General features: G+C 40.4%; 1 protein-coding gene across 5 annotated transcripts; it reads left to right on the forward strand.

Moving 5' to 3' along the window:
• Window positions 1-947: 947 nt before the first annotated feature.
• HJURP (Holliday junction recognition protein) lies at window positions 948-23,022 on the forward strand. 5 transcript variants are annotated; one of them, XM_035116661.2, is made up of 13 exons: window positions 948-1,152; window positions 2,566-2,632; window positions 4,262-4,320; window positions 5,472-5,499; window positions 6,773-6,828; window positions 9,613-9,667; window positions 10,817-10,878; window positions 11,615-11,725; window positions 12,231-12,303; window positions 15,590-17,136; window positions 18,745-18,808; window positions 20,646-20,733; window positions 21,689-23,022. In XM_035116661.2, the coding sequence occupies exons 1-13, from the start codon at window positions 1,021-1,023 to the stop codon at window positions 21,792-21,794; spliced, it is 2,448 nt and encodes an 815-aa protein (XP_034972552.2). In that variant the 5' UTR covers window positions 948-1,020; the 3' UTR covers window positions 21,795-23,022. The 5 variants fall into 5 exon arrangements, with proteins under 5 accessions (XP_034972552.2, XP_060129666.1, XP_060129667.1 ...); XM_060273683.1 differs by having other exon boundaries at window positions 15,593-17,136; XM_060273684.1 differs by lacking the exon at window positions 11,615-11,725.
• The last annotated feature ends 157 nt before the right edge of the window (window positions 23,023-23,179 follow it).

The raw sequence follows: 23,179 nt of genomic DNA on the forward strand, positions 1-23,179 counted from the left end.
TGTTCATGAACTCAAAAGCTTGCTCAATTCTTTTCCATTCTTTATTTGTTAATTAAAACAACTGTAAAATACTTGAACTTTTGAATATGCAGATCAGGTAACAAAAAAACCCTCTTAAACAGAACAAAAACAAAATAATTAAACGTGAATCAAACACAATGAAGACTTTTCCAAATAACAGACTCAATAAAAAATATCTGCAGCAGTCATTCCCTGATATAATCAGCAGTTGGCATCTTTCGAAAACTTTATGAAAGCAAACTACCATTGCCTTGCACTGAAAGATAGAGCAATTCCAATCCGGCAGTTTATGCCACAATAAATGCGTGAGCTTCCAAAGTGCCACAAGACTCTTGGATTTTTATGTATATAGTCCATAGGAACAGCTAACTTCGAACGGGCAAAACTAATCCACCATTGGGCGTCTCCTTACATCTCCCTTATTTTGTTTATTTTGTTTCAACAAAATATTTCTGCTTCTCCTGTTCGCACTCTTACGGTTTGCGTTGCTATGCTGGCCCGTGTTCCCTAAGATCTCCTGCGTGTTCCGACTTTCGCGCTCAGCGAAGAGCTTGTTACAGGTAGGTAGCCGTGTTGGTCTGAGTCGAAGCAAAATAAAAAAAATTCCTTCAGTAGCACCTTAAAGACCAACTAAGTTTTTATTTTGGTATGCATGCACACGAAAGCTCATACCAAAATAAAAACTTAGTTGGTCTTTAAGCTGCTACTGAAGGAACGAAGAACTTGTTTGAGAGTTTCTAACAAGAGCTAGGGAGGCGGGATCAGGGGTGGGGGGCGGCAGCCTAACGGGAGCCAGCCAATCAACACAAAACTGCTGCTCGGGGCTCTCCGATTGGCCAGTATCTACCAATCCGGCGACGGCAAGCTGAAGCGCACTCTCGCGGGACTAGCGCAGCGGCAAATTTGAATCGGGTTGAAGGAGTTGCCCAACTGGAAGCGACCAATCCTCGGCCTTGGGCCAAGGCAACGGCCACGATGAGGAGAGCGAGGTAGGCAGGGATGGAGAGCGAGGCCGCGGACCTGTGGCGAAGAGGAGCGCCAGGAGGCGGCGGTGGCAGCACAGCCATGGAGCGCCGCCTCAGGAGAAGCACCCTCCGCTTCAACTCCGCCATGAGCAGCGTTGTGGAAAAGGTGAGCTCGGCGCGGCGCCAAGGGCTCCAGGGCCGGCTTCGGCGAGCAGGACGGGACGAGGGTCGCAGGCCTTTTCCGGAGGGTAGTGGCCCCGGGCGGGATCTGCTCGGGGCTCCTCCTCGGCCGGTCATTTGTGCGGGAGATAATTAATAAATGCAATTGAAATGTCAAATTTCGGCCTTCCTTCCTTCCTTCCTTCCTTCCTTCCTTCCAGCAGGGTTCCTTGCACTCTTAATTACTAGCTTTAATCTGTCTCAGACAAGCTATAGCTAAGGCCCCACTCTCTTGGGGGCTCCCCCCAAAATTAAAGGAAAATAAAACTGGATGTACATTTCCAAAATATAAGATAAAAAATTAAACCTACATACAGCAACAGTTTTTGTGTTATGTGGGCTCCTATTTGTTATGTGCAAATGGTCCATAATTTACCATATAGCATATATTCAACACAAAAAACAGCGGCAACCTAAATATCATCAAACTTAAATCCGGTCCTGTCTGTCTGTCTTGTCTGTTTGTTTCAGCCAAATTTAGACACACTGCCTTAATGTAAAAATCATTAAGGCCGTGTGTCCAAATTTGGCTGAAACAGACAGACAGACAGGGCCGGATTTAAGTTTGATGAGATGTTGTTTTTTATCATGTGTTTTATAACTTCATTTTATTCTGTGAACTACCCTGAGACCCCCGGGTATAGGGCGGTATAATAATAATAATAATAATAATAATAATAATAATAATAATAATAATACGTAATGTTTCCAAGCACAATTCAAAGTGTTGGTGCTGACCTTTAAAGCCCTAAATGGCCTTGGTCCAGTATACCTGAAGGAGCGTCTCCACCCCTATCATTCTGCCCGGACACTGAGGTCCAGTGCCGAGGGCCTTCTGGCGGTTCCCTCGTTGTGAGAAGTCAAGTTGCAGGAAACCAGGCAGAGGGCCTTTTCAGTAGTGGCGCCCGCCCTGTAGAACGCCCTCCCATCAGATGTCAAAGAGAAAAACAGCTATCAGATTTTTAGAAGACATCTGAAGGCAGCCCTGTTTAGAGAGGCTTTTAATCTTTAATCGATTATTTTATTCTTCTGTGGGAAGCCGCCCAGAGTGGCTGGGGAAACCCAGTCCGATGGGCGGGGTATAAATAATATATTATTATTATTATTATTATTATTATTATTATTATTATTATTATTTATAAATGTTCCATCACAGATGTGTCATGTAACATGTAGTTGGGGCCTGTGTACTGCCAACTACCGTAGATAGGAGTGAGTTAACTTGCAAGTATGCGAATTAGTAGTTTGAATGGAGGTTTAATAATGCATGAATTTTACCCCCCTCCCCCCAAAAAGCTTTTATTATAATCTCTAGCATTGTAGTCTTATGTTAAAATGGTGTGTGTTTCTTTTAATCCAGTACAACCTCCCCATTTATGGTGATGTGGTCGTTTCTATCAGATCATTGACTTATGATACACCAGAAGGTAAGATTGCTTTTATCTAGTTTGCTTTTATAAAAAACATAGTACAGTGGTACCTCAACTTCCGAATGCCTCGACTTCCAAAGTCCGCTAACCCGGAAGTCTTTTTGTCGCGTGTGTGTTCTTTGCATGCCCAGAAGCGCACAATCTTGCTTTACGCATGCACAAAATGGACGCTTCAACTTCCGAAGAGCGCCGCGGAACGGATTGCCTTCGTGAGTCGAGGTACCACTGTACAGTCGTACCTCGGGTTACGAACACCTTGGGTTACGAACTCCGCAAACCCAGAAGTATTTTCGCCCCTCGCGCGTTCTGCGCATGTGCGGAAATTGCACTTTGCGCATGAGCAAAATGGCGCTTCGGGTTACAACCATTTCGGGTTACAAACTGCGTCCCGGAACGGATCGTGCTCATAACCCGAGGTACCACTGTATAGAGACTTTTTGAAACCTATGTGGATCAAACTTTATTGAATCAAAGACTGGTTGGAAACCTTGAGGTTTGTTGTAACAGTGTGACTATACAGTACATAACAGTGATAGGACTTGCATGCCATAAGTCATGGTTAACTGTTTACCATGAATAAGCAAATTGCTCTCATTTTGCTTTTCCCCTAGCACAAGTGAGATTGCCAAAATCTTTGCCTAGCATTGTTTCAGAATTGGGGGTTCTGGTTTGTTTCACTGTTAACAAATGACTACCTGAAGCCAATAAGAAACCGTGGCTTCAAACTGGTTTGCGTGGAGCAAAATAGATTATGATCTGGTTCAAAACAAACTTGTTTCAGATATAACACTAGGCTAAGAATCGTGGTTTGTTGCTTTGTGCTGGAGAGAATCCGTGGCAAAGCAGGAGCGATTTGTCAACAGAAACTGTTTTGTGGATTGTTACTCTTAAGTATCACTGTATTTCTGTGAATTTTATTTCTGAGCTGGCTTTTTACAATCCGCTTCCCAACCTAGCAGTTCGAAACACATCAAAGTGCAAGTAGATAAATAGGTGTCGCTCCTGCGGGAAGGTAAACAGCGTTTTGGTACGCTGCTCTGGTTCGCCAGAAGTGGTTCAGTCATGCTGGCCACATGACCTGGAAGCTGTCTGCAGACAAACGCCGGCTCCCTCGCCCAGTAAAGCGAGATGAGTGCTGCAACCCCAGAGTCGTCCGTGACTGGACTTAATGGTCAGGGGTATCTTTACCTTTACCCAACCATGTATATACAGGTATGGATGTACAACCCAGTATATCTCTTCATTCATTTGATGAAGTGGACTGTAATCTATGAAGAAGAGGAGGAGTTTGGATTTGATATCCTGCTTTATCACTACCCAAAGGAGTCTCAAAGCGGCTAACATTCTCCTTTCCCTTCCTCCTCCACAACAAACACTCTGTGAGCAGAGTGCATGTGGAGGAGCGGAGACACGAACCCGGTTCCCCAGATTACGAGTCTACCGCTCTTAACCACTACACCACACTGGCTCTCTATGACAGCTTATGCCAGAATGAATTAGTCTTCAGAGTGCCACAAGACTTATTTACTATGCTTACTGTAAAAGATTAACATTACTCTGTTTATCACAAATGACAAATTCTTATGCATGTGGCATTTATTGTAGAAATTATTGTATCATTTCTAGGGTCAAAGGTTTGGGGAGAAGAGCAACAGAGAAGCACCAAAATTATGGATAGCTCTCAGGTACTTTAAATGCATAACATGTAATGACTGTACTTTGATGTTTTCTAAGTTATTGTGACAAATTAAAAATCTTGAAATCTCTCTGGGAGACTGGATGCATAGCTATAACAGTAGTATTTTTAAACAATGTTTCTGTGGCAACTTGAATGGGGAAAAAGCCATAGATTCTCTTCAGGGTTTATGAACTTAAGTTGGAGAATATTACTTTCTCTCATTTAGTTTTCTCTTTTCCTTAAATTTCAGACCATTGGTAAAGCTGATACCAAAATGAGCACACCCAAATAGCTCAATGAAATTTGTTTTCATTGTTATACATTGCTCTAATCAATGGAGAAATTTGACTGATGAAAACAAAGCTTTTGTGGTCTTACCTGCAATCTGAAATGCTGTTGGGGTGATTTAAATTGGTGATACCAGTCTTCAGAACAAGATTCTCACATTTTGTCTTAATTATCCCTCCGGACGTACAGGAAGATAATTCACTTGATACAGTGCAGATGTATCAAATTCAATGTACTAAGACAGGGGTTTCCAAACTTTCAGTGTGTGCGCAAAGAACACTTACAATTTGAATTCTATGGGATTCATATTTGAGTTCTGTGGAATTCATTTTGTAATACAATAACATCCAATAGAAGAAATAAAGCAAAAAAATAAATAAAATTTATGCAGCATCTAGCACAGCACATTACAGGTGCTATAGAAAGCAGAATTATATTTAATTATATTTACACCAAGTCTTTCAGCAATTTTCAAGTGATCCATGGGGAAAGTAGCTTGAGAACCACTGTAACTAAGACATATGAAAACTGTTAACTTTGTCCCTAATTATTTTGCCCTGTGACTTGAGTTTGGCAATGTGTGTAGAAATTGCATATCAAAATATTTCAAGTATTAGAATTATTGGCAGATCATGCTGCCTGCCTTCCCTGAGTCTGTCGGTAATTAACCAAATGAAAATCTTGATCGGTACCCTTCATGTTTCCAGACCAATAGGCAGACATAAGCAATTTTACAATATACTTATTTCTGAATGGGAGGATCTTTTAAAGAAAAAAATGCATTCTTTTGAAAATGAAAGCACTGGGTGCCTTTTTTTGTACAAGAAATAATTTGTATGCACTGAAATTTTCCTGCTTTTCATATTACAGAGTAATGTACCATTTCAGGAAAACACGGGTAAGGGACATCTTAGAACTTTCTGCAATACTTGTATGTTTAAATTGTGTAAAGATTTACCTTTAACGGTTCTTAATGGTGAAAGAAAAAGATCAATTAAAAATCTGAGACAGTATTTCCTTCTAGAGTTGGCTCTTAAACAATAACTGCTTGCAAATATAATAGTCATCAGTTTTTATGAAAGAAGGTTAATTTGGCTTACGATACATGATTTTGTTCTTTTTGGTACTAAATCCACAGATAATCTTGCTGTAATTTTGATTTAAATAAGCTATTGCAAAGGAAAAAATACCATATAAAATTGGCTATTTTTATTGGATATATGTTTAGCTTTATCAGTACTGTGTTTCTTCATATGAATGCATTTGTATCATTTTTTTTTTAAAAGCCTGCTTTTTACTTGAAAAGACTTTATGAGCCGTATATGTTATAAAGCAGAATCTAATTGTTCATTCTTGCAAGGTATTCATGAAATGTTCACTTGAGCTTAATTCTTCAGTTGTTATGGGATTGCTTTTTAAATGAATTTAATGGCTTACCCAAATATGTTTGTATTACAAGCAACTAGCAAAAGCCTGCAAGTAACCTGTTCCGCCCCATCCCACCCAAGTCTTCCCCCTTTTGTGATGTTTTGGGATCACTTCCCAGTTTGGCGTGATTCATGCATTTGTGGTCGCGCACAAATAGAACACACATAAATGGGGGGGGGGGTTTGCCTGTAATTATTCTGAAAAGTGTCTTTGGGTGCAATGCATTTCATTAGAAGAACTGACCTTCCTCCCTTTAAGACCTGCCACTTGCCAGATCATTAATTCCTAAGGATATTGTGTTAAGCATCAACTTCATGGGACTTGAAGGCAGTTGCTTTGATATATACTCTAGTGTTGGTGTGATAGTATCATGCCTACTTTTATTTAACTGCCTATGAGAACTAATTAAATATATATTTGACTTTTTGTTGCACATATGTAAGTGCAAGATCTAGATTTCAAAAATTTGCATTGCGCTTGTATAGCAAAACTGAGTCTTGTGCCACAACCAACCATTTCCAGGATCACATGAGTCATTTCCCAATTCAGTGCAGTCACTACGATAGAGGTACAGCCAGGTTTAAATGGAGATTTCTCCATAGAATTTGTAAAGTGGGGCAAGCGTTCTCAGATGGAAAAGCCAAGTGGCTACCTTTGGCTATGTTGACTGATTATAACCTGTCAGTGAAGAGAGATCTGTTATCTTCAGTTTTATAATTTCAATGAATTATTTTTCAATTAAGAAATTGAGGGGCAGCTGGCCTCTGACTCTGAAAATGAGAACTACGAGGAGTATCAGGTATGTAGGATCCATGATGGCAGTCAACCAGAATAGTTATCCATCTACTTTTTTCTGGAGTTGTATTTGAAAGGGGTCTGTTCTGGGATCCTGTTCATGGGCATATTGAGGAAATGGTGCAGTCACTGAAGGAAGAGTGCAGAGAAAGTGCCTGGCTGATGTTGATAGGCAGGGAGTTTCAAAGTGTAGGCGCTGCCACACTAAAATACTGGTTGTGGCACGTGCAACAGTGCCAGTTCCATAGCTCAAACCAGTCTAGCAAGTATTTTTTGTAAACCACTTGGAAGTGTTTTACAATCAAACAGTTTATAATTTTTATGAAATATATACAGTGGTACCTAAGTTCTCGAACGTAATTCATTCCGGAAGACCGTTCGAGTTCTGAAACGTTCAGCAACTGAGGCGCAAATGGCTGTCCGCAAATGCAATTGAGAAAACTGAAAAACACAGTGGAAGTCGTTCAACTTCCCAGGCGCATTCGGAAATGGAAGCATTTACTTCTGGTTTTTCGGCGTTCAGGTTCTGAAATGTTCATCAATGGAGATGGTCGAGAACTAACGTACCACTGTATTGGGCCAAGGTGATCCTACAAGTAAATGTGCCAAGCTATTAAAGGTTTTATATACAGTACTGATAGCAACGCCTTCGACTTGACCTGGTGTCAAATGGGCAACCAGTGCAGATCTCTGACCAGAACGGTTACATGCTTACAAGGTTTTTCGCTTCTTTTGGCAACAGTACTGCAGCACTCGGGACCCAGGTGGCGCTGTGGTTAAACCACTGAGCCTAGGGCTTGCTGATCAGAAGGTCGGCGGTTCGAATCCCTGTGACGGGGTGAGCTCCCGTTGTTTGGTCCCAGCTCCTGCCAACCTAGCAGTTCGAAAGCACGTCAAAATGCAAGTAGATAAATAGGAACCGCTACAGCGGGAAGGTAAACAGCGTTTCCATGTGCTGCTCTGGTTTGCCAGAAGCGGCTTTGTCATGCTGGCCACATGACCTGGAAGCTATACGCCGGCTCCCTCGGCCAATAATGCGAGATGAGCGCGCAACCCCAAAGTCGGTCACGACTGGACCTAATGGTCATGGGTCCCTTTACCTTTTACTGCAGCACTCAGAACTGAATGTAGCAAAAGAGAAGGCTTACACTGAAGTACAGTGGAACCTCGGTTTATGAACACCTCGGTTTATGAATTTTCGGTTTATGAACGCCGCAGACCCATCTGGAACGGATTAATTAATTTTCCATTACTTTCAATGGGAAAGTTCGCTTCAGTTTATGAACGCTTCAGTTTATGAACAGACTTCCGGAACCAATTACACCCATGCTTCAGTTTATGAACGCTTCAGTTTAAGTACTCCGCGGACCCGTCTGGAACAGATTAATCCACTTTCCATTATTTTCAATAGGAAAGTTCGCTTCAGTTTATGAACGCTTCAGTTTATGAACAGACTTCCGGAACCAATTGTGTTCATAAACCAAGGTACCACTGTAATTCAGTGTTGAAGTCACCAGTATCTGAACTACTGTGGTCAAGCTCTCCCAGTCCTCAAACAGTCACTGAGGCTACCTGGGCATCAAGTAACAAAGCTGGATCCAGCACCCCCCAACTCTGTCCAGGGCAGACCATGGGAACCATGAGGATTCAAGATCAGTTTTCCCCCCTCATCCATCCCACCATTGCATCCAGACACTGGTCTATGGTTCACACAGCCTCTCCTGATTCAGTTATTATGCAGAAATAGAGCTCCATGTCATCAGTGTACTGATAGTACCGAAACTCCTAATGACGGTTCTCAGCAACTTCATGTAGATATGAACCTTCATCCAACATGGGATGGGGAGAATAACTTTAACAAGTTTAAGGGGTGTACTTTCCATCCCAATGTGATTTCCAATGTAGGGCAGGGTGGCACTGCAACCCTATAAAATATTGTGTGGTGTCAGAAGTGTGCTTAACAATACCCAAACGCTCAGAGCTGTAGGGCGCTTTTCTAACCCTATTATGAAATGTGCAAGAAAACTGTCCTTGCTTAGAGAAATGCCCCCAAACAATATTATATAGCTTTTGCCAATTTATTGGCACTTCCTTTGCAATCTTGAATAGCCTCACACCCTGTAAAATTCCTGAAAATGGCTTCTGCTAAAGCTGTGTGCTTCTGCATTTAGAATTTGCCTGAAACTTACAGTATTGCATGAATCCTTTATCTGCTGGATCACAGTGGCCAACCAGATATGCCTGTGGGAAACCTACGGGATTCAAACACCAGACCACTCCCCACTCCTGTGGTTTCCAGCAACTGGTATTCAGAAGCATTGCTCCTTCCAACTGTGAAGGCAAAACATAGCCATCATGGCTAGTAACCATCAATAGCCCTCTTCTCCATCAGAAGGAGATTAATCTTCCCATCCCGTAAGTTTATTTTTTTTGTTAGTAGCAGGAAAAGTGTACAAATAATTGCAGGTAATATTAAATTGCCTGTGCATTGAGAAGGTGATGGGGGCAGGCAAATGTGTAGTATATATTTAAAAATGCTTGCCTAAGTCTTTTGAAGCAACATATGTCTTGTACAGTTAGATTGTTAACAGCCATAGCCATCGCAGATTTATGTGGAGTGATGCTAGCATTTGATCGAATATTTAAATCAAGTAAATATGTAAGTTTGGTAGAATGAAGATCCATTACATCCCCATACGTTGACTCTAATATTAAAGTTGATTTTCTAGCCCAAATTTAGCTAATACAGAGCTGTTGTTTTTTTGTTTTGTTTTTTGCTATTATTAAGTCACCTAATGAAGAACAGTCCATGGTCTCATGTAGAAAGAGCCTACTTGATACAGGTAAGGCAGGCTTGGCGGAAAAGCATGCAATTTATTTATAGGACTAATCTAAGCTGTCTTGGATGTGGATGACAATTGAGAGAGATGATCACATGCATTTTAAAATTATTATATGCCACTGAGCAATGATTGTTCTGCTTTATTTCTTTCCAATTTCCAGGGGGGGGGAGAATCTATAGTCTTTTACATAAATTTGTACATTAAGGTTGTGACATGCACCTTATTTGAAATATGATTTCTCATTTTCTTTTGAGCATGACTCCTTTCTTGTTCAAACAGTTGAACCCTTCATCAAAAGTTTTCTTCTGTAAGTGAGATAGCTAATATAGCTGTAACCAAATTGGGGGACTGCTTGGACTTATCAAAGTCAGTAACTTAAGGAGCAATATCAACTACTTGTTTTATCATTTGCTGAATCCTGTATTGTTGCCACACTGTAGCCCCTTCTGCACTCTTATTAGTATCATTAATTTTGCTCTCCTTTGGGTAACTATAATTGCAAAGGAAAAACAAGATTACACCCCTAACTTTGACCCAGCAGTTTTTCTGCATGCCATATTCATTAGACGCCTTCTGGATGGGAAAGAAAGAACAACACTTTTAATTCCAACATTTCTCATTCCTATTAAACAGTTTGTTAAACAGTTACCTATCAAGAGGTGAGAGTAATGAAATGGCTTTGGGACAATATATAGCTTCACAATCTCTTCCTTCAGATGTTGCCCATGTGAAGTGGGCTGGAGCAGGGAAGGGGGTTGTGACGTTGTGCAGTTTGCCCCTTTCCCCAGAGTTGTGCAACTCCTTCATAGTGCCTACAGAAGCATAACTTCTACAGTGGGGACATTGTGCGTGAGACTCCCTGTGTGATTTAAATTCATGGGCAGTCGGGGTTATAAATTGCATGAGCCTACAGCTACTTTCACCACACTTGCCTGCTTCATCCAAGTAACACCCAAAGAGAGGTCTCCTAGCAATGAGGGGAATAATAAACCCAGAGAAATTTGTCAGTCTTTGGAAACAGGTTATTGCATAGTTCCTTGCCTTGAGGTTTTGTGCCGAGGTTAAATTTTTTACACATTTCTTTTATCAAAGAAATTGGAAGCGATCTTATAATTGAGATATGTTTTGTTTTTTAACTTTGAATTGTAGGTCACATAAGCGATGTTGAGTCGGCGTCCATTAAAAGACGTTTGGAAAATTTGCATATCAAGGTGAATGAGAATTTTTGTTACAGTATTTGAGCATTTGAAAAATTAGAATATTTGTCTTAGGAGAGACGATTAGGAAGACGATTGGTAGGAAACAAGGAATATGAGGAGTGGCTCTGAACTCGAAACTTCCCTGAGTTCTGCCAAAAGTTTTCTGAATATTCCATAGGCTCTGTCTGTGTTTATGAAACTATAGCCATGAGTTCTGGTTTGCTCTTACTTACTTTTCAAAAGCTGTGATTCCCTTCCAAATTCTTGATCACAGTGTACTAATGTGGCTGTTTGAGTGAATAGTATATGAAAAGCCTTTCTCTTCCTCATAGCAGGGACTGCAGTCATTATTGTGGGTTTCTTCTAGTTTAAGAGAGAAGAGAAAATATTGGTCATTGCCATGTACAGCAAGTGGTACCTATGGAAATCAAGCAGGAATAATAATTATAATTATAATAATTTGCTTGATGTTAATACAGACAAGCAAATATGGCATAATAGGCATTACTAAAACCTGGCAGGATGAGACAAATGGAATGTGCAACCTGCTCAAAAAGGCTTTGTCACATATGGATTTAGAAACAAAGCCTTAAAGGCAAAACCCTCAACAACTTAAGAATGAGAGTAGACTACATTGTTTGTGTGTACTTATCCTTGTTGGTTCAACATAAAAAACAACAACACACTTGGGTGGAAGGCCCACGCCACAACTTGTTTCAACTTCTATTCACTCTTTTTTTAACAAAAGGACGATACCTCTCTTGTATACTTTTCTGGAACACCTGCAAAGAATAAATACCAAGTCAAAATGGATGTTCTGTTGGATAATAGTGTCTACTTTGCTCCAAAATCACTTACGGTAACTGTTCAGCTGATTGTATTGAAATCTTTAAACATAGCTAGTAATGCAAGTCCAGATTTCTATGTGCAGTTCAGTTTTCCTGTCTTCTCCATTTATTATTATTTTCTCTTGGAGGTACATTATCTGTACACATTCCCAGTGTTTCTATTGAAATGGATTGAAATGGATGGGGAAGACTTAAACGTAATGTCTACTGTACTGACACCCTAATAGGCATAAATCAGGTTAATTTTTATTGAGATGGGATTTTGTTCTTGCTGTGTGTGCTTTGGTCACATTGGGCTGGCGCATAATAAATGGGGTATAAAAATGCAATTGTTACATAATATTTTAAGTTTGAATATATTATTTGGCAGTCATACTCAATTTAGAAAGCATCAAACTAGTACATAGGATGTATATCTCAAGTAGTGTTTAATTGCTTAGTCATTCAAGGCTTGTGTCTTTCTGCAAATCTTTATGTTCTGTTTACTAACTATCTACCTTTGGGATTTTGGCTTAGGTTACAAGACCCAAAGCAAAGAGTGTTTACCAGTGGTCTCCTTTGCAAAAGCTGGGAGGTGAATCCTTGAGTGGTGAGCATCATGACAAATCCTAAATGTTTTACTGAAAAATAGTGTTTAAAGGAGAAGTAAATGGTTTACTTGCATAAGAAGGCTGGCACAACAAAGTTTACAATCTAGTAAGCACAAATGCTAGCTCTGATTGGCTGGCTCGGCACTGTAATGCTAAGCATTCCTTATAAGACCTAATTAATTGGTGTTTTTAGAAACTTTGTTATCTGAATTGGAAATGAGCTACATATGAGTCAAGGTCTATCTCTTGAGTTTTTTTCTGGAGTATACAAAGACCAACTGGACCAGCATGTACTTACCTGCTATGGCTCCTTTGACAAACAGTGGCTGTAACAGCATATCTGTTTAGCTAGCTCTAGCCTGCTCCCTTGCATCTGCTATGAAAAGGCCTTGTAAGGACCGCAACATCTCCTCCCTCCCAACCCAACACCACCATTCTTTTTTTCAGCTGGACCTTCAGTGCTGCAAGAGCAACTGCTCAGGACCTGAGTAGTTCAGCGTTCTGCTGGAAGCCATGGAGGGCTTTTAATCTTGTGCCATGGCCTATCATAGCACTTTACCTACCTGTCAGAGCACTGGTCCAGCTAGCACATGTCTATGCTTATTGGCAGTAGTTCTTCATGGTTTCTGGCTCGAGTATTTCCCACCTCTGAACATAAGAAGAGCCTGCTGGATCAGGCCCGTGGCCCATCCAGTCCAACATCCCGTTCTCACAGTAGTCAACCAGATGCCTGTGGGAAACCAGCAAGCTGAACCTGAGCGCAAGAGCACTCTCCCCTCCTGTGGTTTCCTGCATCTGGAATCCAAAGCATTGCTGACTCCGTTAATAGTCCTCTTCTCCATCCTCTTTTAAAGCCATCCAAGTTGGTGACCATCACTGCCTCCTAGGAGAGTGAGCACTGTTGGACTGTGCACTGCAAAGCGTATATTCTACCACTGACCTGTGGTCCCTCCTGACCCTACAGTAACTCCATCCTGTCCAGAGTCTTGGCATTTGCTCACAAGCATGGAAGTATCTGGCGTGTCTCCCCCAACCCCTGTATAACACTCTGGTAGCTGATATGAGTCCACTGTCAGAACTTGTTTTCCTTTAGTAGTTCATTTTCAGTACAGTGGAACCTCGGGTTATGTACCATCCTCCTTACGAACGCATAGGGTTACGAGCTCTGCTAACCCGGAAGTAGGTAGCAAACTTTGCCCCGGGATGCAAGCGGATGTCACGCGCCAGCAGCAGGCCTCATTAGCGTAAGCACGGCTCAGGTTAAGAACGGTTTGGGGTTAAGAATGGACCTCCGAAATGAATTGAGTTCGTAAAAGGAGGTACCATTGTAGCTAGATTCTACTGTAGCATGCTGTATTGTTTAAGTCAGCTGCAAACAATTTTTATAAGGATAGCACTCTAGATCATTTTAAATGAACATGCGTACAGGTGTATGGTAATAAACCTGTACTTTACAACACCCTGAAGTATCATTATGAACAGATTAACAGGTAACAGGTGTCTAGTACTCTCTATCAGCTGTAGTAAATTGAATGCTGCTTTATGTCAAAGGATGTCATATTTTCTCGTTCTGTCTTACAAAGCAATTTGTTCCATGTTCCTCCTAGCTATATGTAGTTAAATTACATAGATTGACATTAATTTGAGGCAACGTGGTGCAATGGCTTAAGCTGCATTTAGATGTATGATATGTAGCTTCAGATTCCCATTTAGCTTTGAAACTTATTGGATAGCTTTGGACAAATGACAGTTTTTCGACCAAATTTATTCTTTGAGGATAAGCAAAATGAGGATTCTAAATTTCTAAAAAAAAATTAACTTAAAAATGTTTTACTGTAGTTTGATTTTTTGTTAGTTATTGGATGGATTTGAAGAATGAATGCAGCAATTCAGCCTAATTAAAGAACTGTGCATATCTATATACATAGAATCTTTACTGAAGTTTCTACATTGCTGGAGAAAATTCTGTGTCATTTAACCGTTGTGTGCGTAGAGATGTCCCTGTGATATTGATATTGTTAGAGATTTCAAAGTGCATGCATGCAGAAAGTCAGCTATCCACTTCTGACAATTAACTATTGGCTGAAAGCCAAGGCCTGATCTCTCTGTGTATGGTGACAAGAGCCTTAGTAACAACCTTCTGATTGGGTAAGAAGTTCCTAAAAGATAAGCTCTGTGGTATTGTGGAAAAAAGACTGTTTTTGTAACAGGTGGTTGTGAGAGAAAGGAAATGATTTATTTTATTTCATTTATTTTATGAAGTTTGTGCATAGTAACTTCTGGATACTGTTTGTCCAATAAATACTGTATATAGTTATCCTGGTGAAGTTGTCTATTCCTGCATCCAGACGTCTAGTCATTGCTCTACAGCCAGAAGCTTCTGAAAAACCTGCGTGTACTCTGCTGTGTCCAGGTTTACGTTATTCCTGACACTAAATACTAATAGATATGAGTGGGAATGTGAGTTTATGTAGGAGCTCTCAGCTTATTAGACTGCATGACGTCCTTTGGATCAGAGTTGGGGGTCTTTTAAAGGGGTTAACAATAAGTTGTTTTATTTCTTTACTTGCATACTTGCAAAATCATATAAAATATATCTATGTCTTAAAACAAAAACGATATAATGGGGCGATGATACAATAAAAAATACATTAAGGAAACAAATATATAAATGGGTAATCTCACAAAAATATATATACGGTGGTACCTCGGGTTACAGGCGCTTTGGGTTACAAACTCTGCTAACCAGGAAGTGGTTGCTCCAGGTTAAGAACTTTGCCCCAGGATAAGAACAGAAATCGCGCACCAGCAGCGGGAGGGCCCATTAGCGAAAGCACGCCTCGGGTTAAGAACGGACCTCTGGAATGAATTAAGTTCTTAACCTGAGATACCACTGTATATAATTTTCATAAGATAGCTTTCTGAAATAGTCTTAAGTTGGTGCCTGAAGCTATGTAGACTTGATTTCACTAGGTAGAGAGTGCCAGTATCTTCATTAAATAGCATATTGGTATGCATTGCCTCGTTATCAAGTGAAATTATAAATTGCTGCTACAAAATTTAATTTAAAAGTAATCATGGCAATGATTGTTTCTTAAAACACATAGAAAATATCTGATTGCACAATGGGAACTGAGAAAATCCTAGATAATTTTAAAATGTGGTTAGTGCCTTCTTATTTTAAATTTCTTTTCTTACATTGTAGCTTGTTTGGAACATCATTAGCAATAGTCTTAATGTTAAAAAAAGAGTATTAGTACTTATACTTCCCTTTATTTGGTCTAGTAGGTCACCATGATGTGGTCCTGAGGAAGCAAACAGAATCTATAAATGGGCATACTGCATCATCATCATCTCTGCAGCTGTCCAACTCTGCTGCTCCAGGCTCAGACAATATGACAATTGTGCCTAAAAATCAGTCTCTTGGGGATGGAAATGAAACTGTTTGCAGTAGCTTTTTAGAAATGTACGAGTCTGCAGATGAGCATTGTTCTTGGAATAACGTAACAATAGTAGACTTGTATCCAGGAATGGTGAAGGCACTTAGCAGATTGTTCCATAAAGAATCCCGCAAAGCTTCTTCTAATTCATTCATCAAACGGTACAGATATGCCTATTGGCACCCTAAGAAAACAAACCTTAATACCAGCACATACAGAGTAAGGAAGTCCAGACAATTAAAACAGAAGTCTTGCTTGACAATTACAGAAGATAATTCTAAGGGATATCAATTGCCCATGGCAAATAATGGGCAAACTAGTCCTTCGTATGATGGCAATCATGAAATGCAATGCTCAATGAACCAGGTAACTAAAGTAGTATCTTCCATAGACCGTAATCCAGATAGTGTGGAAATGGATGCTTCTGGCATTGTAGAAGATCATTCATACACAGAGAATGCCGGACTAAATGGCATGGAGACCACCATTTTTCCTAGAGATCTTTCTACAGAAGAAACATTTCTGGTCAGAACTGCATCTTATATCCCTTCATTGTCAAACTTTGGAAGAAAGGCTCAAACATTTGAAGATTACTCTTCAGTTTGCACTGTAGATATAGGAACAACATTTAATCTAGCCGGAGATTATAAAACTGAGATGAGCACTAGCACAGTCAATGCTACATCATGTTTAAGCTTGTCTTTGAATAGAAGCATAAGCTCTGTCTTGCAAAATAACAAGTCTTCTCCAGTAAAAACTTCAAATAGATTACCTGGGAATCATGAAATTAAAACATTCAACAAAGCTGTTTCGCTGCAGCGAAGTCATTCATTTTCATCACTTCCTGTTAATCACAGTCCCATCAAAACTCACCAGAAATGTGATGATGCCTTCCAAAAAATGTATAAGGAGCTTTGTTGTTCAAAGATGCGAAAACCATTTAAGTGCTCAACTATATGCACAAGTCCTAGGAAGTCTTCAGAACTGTGCAAGTTTGGTTTTAAAAGTCTTTCTTCAAATTTTAATCAGAAGCGTAAAAATATGATTGAGAGTATATATCAGAAATTGTGTTCTGAAGGGCTTCCAAAACTTCCTACATTTATGCGTGCTGCAAACTTAAAAAACTATGAAGGAATCCCAATGTCTGACACAGTGAATGCCCTAGTTAATTCTCCTGTAAGAACTTTACCTGCAGTTGCCAGAATTAAAAGAGCAGCAACCTTCTGCATTGAAGACCCTCAGACTTCACCATTGAAAAGATTGAAAAATATATCTGAGAACTCACCTGATCGAATAAGTCAGAAGCTACCTTACTGGAAAAACAATCTTCAGAAAACTGACATGACTTTCACACTGCATACTCCTAATGGCAACAATTGGACCTCAAACATGGTAAGTAAACTATTGACTTTGAAATACAGTACAGTATATGAAAAAGTACTCCAAACTGAAAGACACTTTAGTATCCCCTCAGTGACAAGATTCCTGAAGTAGATAATATGTAAATTTCCAGGACTTGTTTCAAGTAAGCTTGCATAGGATTGGGCTAGAAGTCTTATTATACGTGTCCCCCATCCCACTCTTTCTTGAGTGAATTATGGTACTAGTGCCATTCAGCCCGTTTAATAAACGGGCGCTAGAACATTCAGCCTTTTTCGGTGGCAGCGGCGCGTGGGGGGCTTTTATTCCTTGTCTAATTGATTGTTCATCCCCCCATCCCTTTGATCCTTAATTTATCCCTAATTTTCTCCACCACCACCCGTTCCCAAACCCCAAGCCAAAGTCCCCCCCCCCTTTTTTACCTTTACAGCTCAGGCTCGGCTGGGGGTGCGGGGGGTATTTCTTTCTTTACCCCCTCCGAAGCTTGTGTTTGGAGTGCAGATCCCTCCCCACCCTGTTTTCGCGCACTTTTTGGCCTGCCGTTTGGTTCCTAATTTTCCCCGTCAATAGCGCTGCTGCTGCCAGGGCCCAGTGGCCGAATTCTGGCTCCTGGATGGCCCGGGCGGCTGCTCCGGGGTGTACGCCCAGTTTTTCAGGGGGGTGGGGGTGGCTCCCGCTACTTTTGTTGGCCTCCGCTGCTGTTTTTCAGTCGCCTGCTGCGTCCGGGAGGGAGCTTTGCCGTCCGGGGGGCTTGCGCCCAACCCGGCGCTTTCTGAGGGTCCCACGGTTGGCGCTGAGCATTCGGTGGCCTCCCCGCGCCTTTCCTGGCCGTTCCGGCCCAGCGGGGGTCTCCCGGTTGCTTGCGCTGTTTGGGCCTCAATTTCGGGCCTGTTAGTGAGGAGAAGCCGGGGCCTCAATTTTTTGGTCGTCCCGGCTTCCTCCTCAGGCCCTTGGGCACGTTGAGAGAGGGCCTGCCCTGCTTAGGGGCCTTGTTACCTGCTCCTGCCTTCCACTGGTGGCCTGCTTTATCTTGCGCTGCTTGGGCCTCCATTTTGGGCCTGTTGGTGAGGAGAGGCTGGGGCCTCGATTTTTGGTGTATCCCGGCTTCCTCCTCAGGCTCTTGGGCACGTTGAGAGAGGGCCTGCCCTGCTTAGGGGCCTTGCTGCCTGCTCCTGCCTTCCACCTGGTGGCCTCTGTTTTAACTGCTTATTGAGCCAGTGCAGGGCAGAGGGGTGGGGGTGGGGTGGGGAGAGTGTGTGTGTGTGTGTGTGCGTGCAGTCTCTGCGTCCAATTCCTGTGTCCCTGGGGCACATGCTCAGTAGCACGGAAAATGGGACACAGGGAATCTGGATGCAGAGACATAGGGACTTTATTATATAGATACAACAGCATCATTTTGCATCTTTGTAACTGAACAGAATGTTTATGAAGCAGGGGAGGGTAAAAGTAGTATTCAGGTTTTCCCAATCTTCTGAAAAATATGCCCACAGTTACCACAACTACAAAGCAAGCAAACTGAGACAGAAAAGAAGCTCCCTGACATTGATTAAAATAATCCCTGGATGATAATCCATATTGTAAAACTGCATCATTTTTAATATTTCAACATTTTATTTTCAGGATTCTGGGTTTTGTCGTTCTTCAAATCGCACCTTTCTGGCTGTTCCAAGTACTTGTATAAAAGGTAGGTAGAAAATGGAACCTAAATCTAGACATGCATACGTGTCAAACTTAATCATTGACTTACTGAATTGTTATGCAGTTGGCCAAGCAAACAGGAGATTTCCAGATTTGAAAAAGAAGTTTTTGTTGAGCTAAGCAAAAAAACCTCTTGTATTCCAGGCAGTATTCCACTGCGTGTATTTTCATCTGGTTGGCTTGTTTGTAGCCCTTTAGTTCAGTTCAGTTCAGTGTGTTATTCCCAAAGATGTCCTACTTGTGGCAGGGTTGTTTTTTAAAACTAGTGGCTAGAGCATTGTGTGAAAAGAAGGACGAACACTAAGAGTTTATTCACAGTTACCTTTTGTCCTGCTCTTTCCAGGCATAGTTCTGCACTTAAAACGCCATGTTTGGGTGTGGGTCCCTCCCCCATGGAAACCCACTCCTTAGCACTCAAACAGAGCAAACATCTGTTTGGGTTTCCAAGGATTGCTGTTTACTCCAATTGAGCTTTAAAGAGTGGGTTTTTGCAAAAAAAAATATTTGGAGCAAAAGCGGGGGGGGCACTCAGACACAGTGCTTTAAAGCACGGACTTTGGGGGAAAACAGGAAAGGTAAGTGAATAAGTCTTAAGGCTGCAATCCTAACCTCAGTTCCCTGTGAGTAAGTCCCATTGAATGGAATCAGACTTGCTTATTAGACATGATTAGGAGTGTACTGTAAAACTAAATGTTCTATTTATGTCACATCTTACACAAGCAACAGCATGAGAACTGTGATAGAACACTTAAAAGTGCTACATGGACTCTTAAACATTTGCAGGCACATCCCAGAAATTGCAAGTTCCTTCTCCACTCATTCTAAAGGAAGAAGCAGTAATTTTTAATGTTTGAGTGATGCTCGCATCTGCAGTGATTATTATCTGGCTTTGTCTGCTTTTAATTTGGGTATTGGTTCTGAAGTTCTTAAATTAAAAAATGAGGAAGCTGCATTTTGCTTGTACACACACCTTTGCTCCTCTCTTCATTCATGCTGCACTTAAATCAGGAAATCTCATATTAACCATTGTTAATTTTGCTCCCAGCTTTGGAGCAAGGTAGGATATCAAATCAGTTTCAGTTTGGTGTCATACCTGGTTTGTTTCAAAGCTGGTGAGGACAGTTTTCCAATTTCAGCAAAACAGGCAACAGTAGCCCATTAGACACTTGATGATTTCATTGGTGTGTGTGGCATGAATAGGCCACCTGCATGAGCAAAAGGGTTGTGTATGTTTTGATATTTATTGACTTAACAAGCTGAAATATGATCGTCCAAAGGTTTGAGATTAAAATCCAAAGAAATATTTCCATGGCTTCATTGTGTTTGGTAGAAGGACATGAATTTAGTTTTAAAAGGCTATTAATTTTTAAAAGGCTATTAATTTTTGAACGCACATGTTCAAGATTTTAAAAATACCAAGTTTTTTTTAAAAAATATTGTAATTCACTTTTATTTATTCACCCTGCTAAGATTTAAAGTATTTTGTTAACTTTGTTTGTGTTAAATATGTATTCTGTAGTTGACCTCCTTTGTAATGTTTTATTTTTAAATCTTTAAGATAATATTTTAGTTTTCTGTTAATTATGTTGGTTTGACTGTATACTCTATATTTCACTTTCTTCAGTTTGTTTTATTGATGTTTTAATATTCTATAAACCGCTTTGAGGTTTTTCTTGAAAATATAAAGCGGTATAGAAATGAAATAATAATAATAATGCTCCTTAGATGTGTCCTCTATGAGGTAGTTTGGTTTTCTTGTTCTGGCTTTTTATCATTTCCATGCTAATTTCCTGCTTTACTTACTGCATCTAATCTCATCACAGAATCCAGAATTACAAGTGTGGATGAAAACATTCCCATGTTTGTGGAAAATAGCGATTCCATAAGAAAATCACAGAACTATACCTCACCGTTAAGTATCACCTGAATTCCTTTTTAGTATCCCTTTGCCATATTTCTCTGTGAAAGTATATGATGAGGAGAACCAATAATGGTTTCCTATAAGCTACACCTAAGATGAGTTGAATAGAATGGCAAAGCTTTGACTTGCACTGTAACTTGTCTTAAAATCTACTTTGCACATTGGTGCTTTATGTGACTAGCATCTAACTGACCACTTATTGGTTGTTAATAACTTTCGGATGTTGGACATGAATGTGTTAAATTTGCTCCTTTCAAATTTGCTAGGTGAAATTTGGTAGTCCTGTCCTGAAGGTAGTGTGGTTTCGTGTAGCATTCATTGGTATTATAATAGATAGCATATTGTCAAGTTGGCTTAATACATTCTTCTCTCCCCTTTGCAGTGCTGCTTCCTTTTTGAGAAATACAGACTTGGCAGTAGTGTGCCAAATATTGGGGAGCACAACTTTTTTGTATTTGACTCGGGGATGACTGAAGAGTTACTTTATATTGGTGTTTTATTGCATTAGTCGGGAGTCATCTCCAAATGGTTAATGCTTTTCTAGAGACAATAGATGCTGTCTACCGCAGTGAAAATAATGCCATTACTGAGAGAGATTCTGAAATTGCCGCACCTATAGCATCCTTTTGAGCTTGCAGCACTTTGTTGAGTTTAAAATTAGTAACTTTAATATGAAGTCTCTTTACTTATTGCACTCTTTTTATGTGATATACAGTGGATTATAGTTTGTACAGATTTATCTGAAACGCCATGAATATTCACCAATGTGTTATGCAAGGAGTTGGAGATTGAGGAAAATGTGTTGCTGTTTTGTATTATTATTTATTTCCATTGAAACAGCAAAAAATATCCTAGTCTTTGGGAAGTATTTGTTTGCTGCCAGTTCATTTTACTGCACATTTCTAGCACTATTTTGAACAGACAAGATCCTCTTTCCTTTTTCAGGGTTTCCAGAAAGCTCAGCTATCATGATGGGAGAACCAGAAGAAGAAATGCTTATGTGGAAGAACTTCTGTGTGAAGACTATGAAAGTTCATTTCTGGACGACTAAAGGGGAAATTCATGATTTTTAAGGGAAAAGCTGTTTGACTGAATGCAAAAGTTCCCTTCCATTTATGAAAAGAACTTGAATCTAGTGGACCTTTCATGAATGGAAGCGAGGGAATTTCACCAATTATGCTTTTCCCTATGTTATCCACCAGTACCACCCCCACCACATCTGTTCCAGATGTTCCTTCAAACCCTCTGAAGCAGAATTCAGGAGGGTGCAGGAATCTCCAGAGGGAAGCGCCCTGTTCCATGATTCTTACCCTAATTCAGAATCCAACCCATTACAGATACGTTTTGCCATATGAGAGCTACATATCCTTTAAGGAGCTGATTAAGCATCTGTTTCTGGAATTCAGTTAATTCTGGATGTTTTCATCTAGGGGCCAAAGTATCATCTGTCTTAAGGGAAAGCACTGTTCCTTCTTGAACAGTGTTTTTGTTTTCTGCAGGTGTAATTTCAGCTATTTATTGTGTTTTGCATGTCTTTTAATGTATATATCTACTAGTACTTGGCTCTTATATTGCCTAATAAACCTTTATATGTGTTGTGTGAATTTTGTTACATTCCATTAGCGGATTCACTTTTATAGCTCTGTGTTTCCTTTTTGTTAATAAGCAGCCTTTTTAGTCACCAACATCCTAGCTGGGAAGAAATATGTTAAGGATTGCAGCTTTTATCTTGCAGTCCTATTTCTTAACTTTCTAGAAATACAGAAAGTAGTGGTCATGAAAGTAGAGATAGAACTTTCATCCTACCATATCCATTTCAATTTTGCATCCAGCTGCTGCTGCTTTGCATGTAGGCCCAGGGAGGAACAATTTCCCAGCAGAGAAATGACAAGACAAGGTGGGTGCTGAATCTTCTGTTTTTATGCATGCACAGTCATTTTTTGCTCCAGCAGAGCTTCCATACCCATTTCTACCGCAAAGCCAAATCTGGCACTAGTGGTTATTATGAATTACAAATGGGGAATTCTTTGGGTTCATAGCTTACTTTTAGGAATGTGTATGTTTATTGATCTTAGTGCCTTAGCTATCAGTTTCCCCTTGATAATACCGAATAAATTATTCTAGCCTATTTTACAGAGATAATGGGTAATACATTGGACATTTGAGGAACGCCTTATAAACAGTAAGCAGTATTCAATAAGAGCACATAATGGCACATACCAGTGCTTTGGGACAGCAGTATATTACAATGATAATATGGCAGCTTGCCATCAGATATATCTATACTTCCATCATTTAAGATGCCTTTCAAAATTTCTGCTGTGGGACTTAGTGAAATGTTTTGACCTGGCACTCTTAGATAAAATCCTAGAGACCTTTTCAGACAGGGCTTTGATGAAAGGTATCACTCTATGATTGCTGTAAAGCAGGCATCCC

The sequence above is a fragment of the Zootoca vivipara genome, chromosome 4 (genome assembly GCF_963506605.1).
Source record: "Zootoca vivipara chromosome 4, rZooViv1.1, whole genome shotgun sequence".
Taxonomy (NCBI): domain Eukaryota; kingdom Metazoa; phylum Chordata; class Lepidosauria; order Squamata; family Lacertidae; genus Zootoca; species Zootoca vivipara.

Bases quoted from the DNA above. Each gene is read 5' to 3' on its own strand.
- HJURP (XM_035116661.2), top strand. From the start codon at position 1,021: ATGGAGAGCGAGGCCGCGGACCTGTGGCGAAGAGGAGCGCCAGGAGGC. The intron at 9,668-10,816 runs GTAAGGCAGGCT...TTTGAATTGTAG, and splicing joins AAAGAGCCTACTTGATACAG to GTCACATAAGCGATGTTGAG. The intron at 17,137-18,744 runs GTAAGTAAACTA...TTTTATTTTCAG, and splicing joins ACAATTGGACCTCAAACATG to GATTCTGGGTTTTGTCGTTC.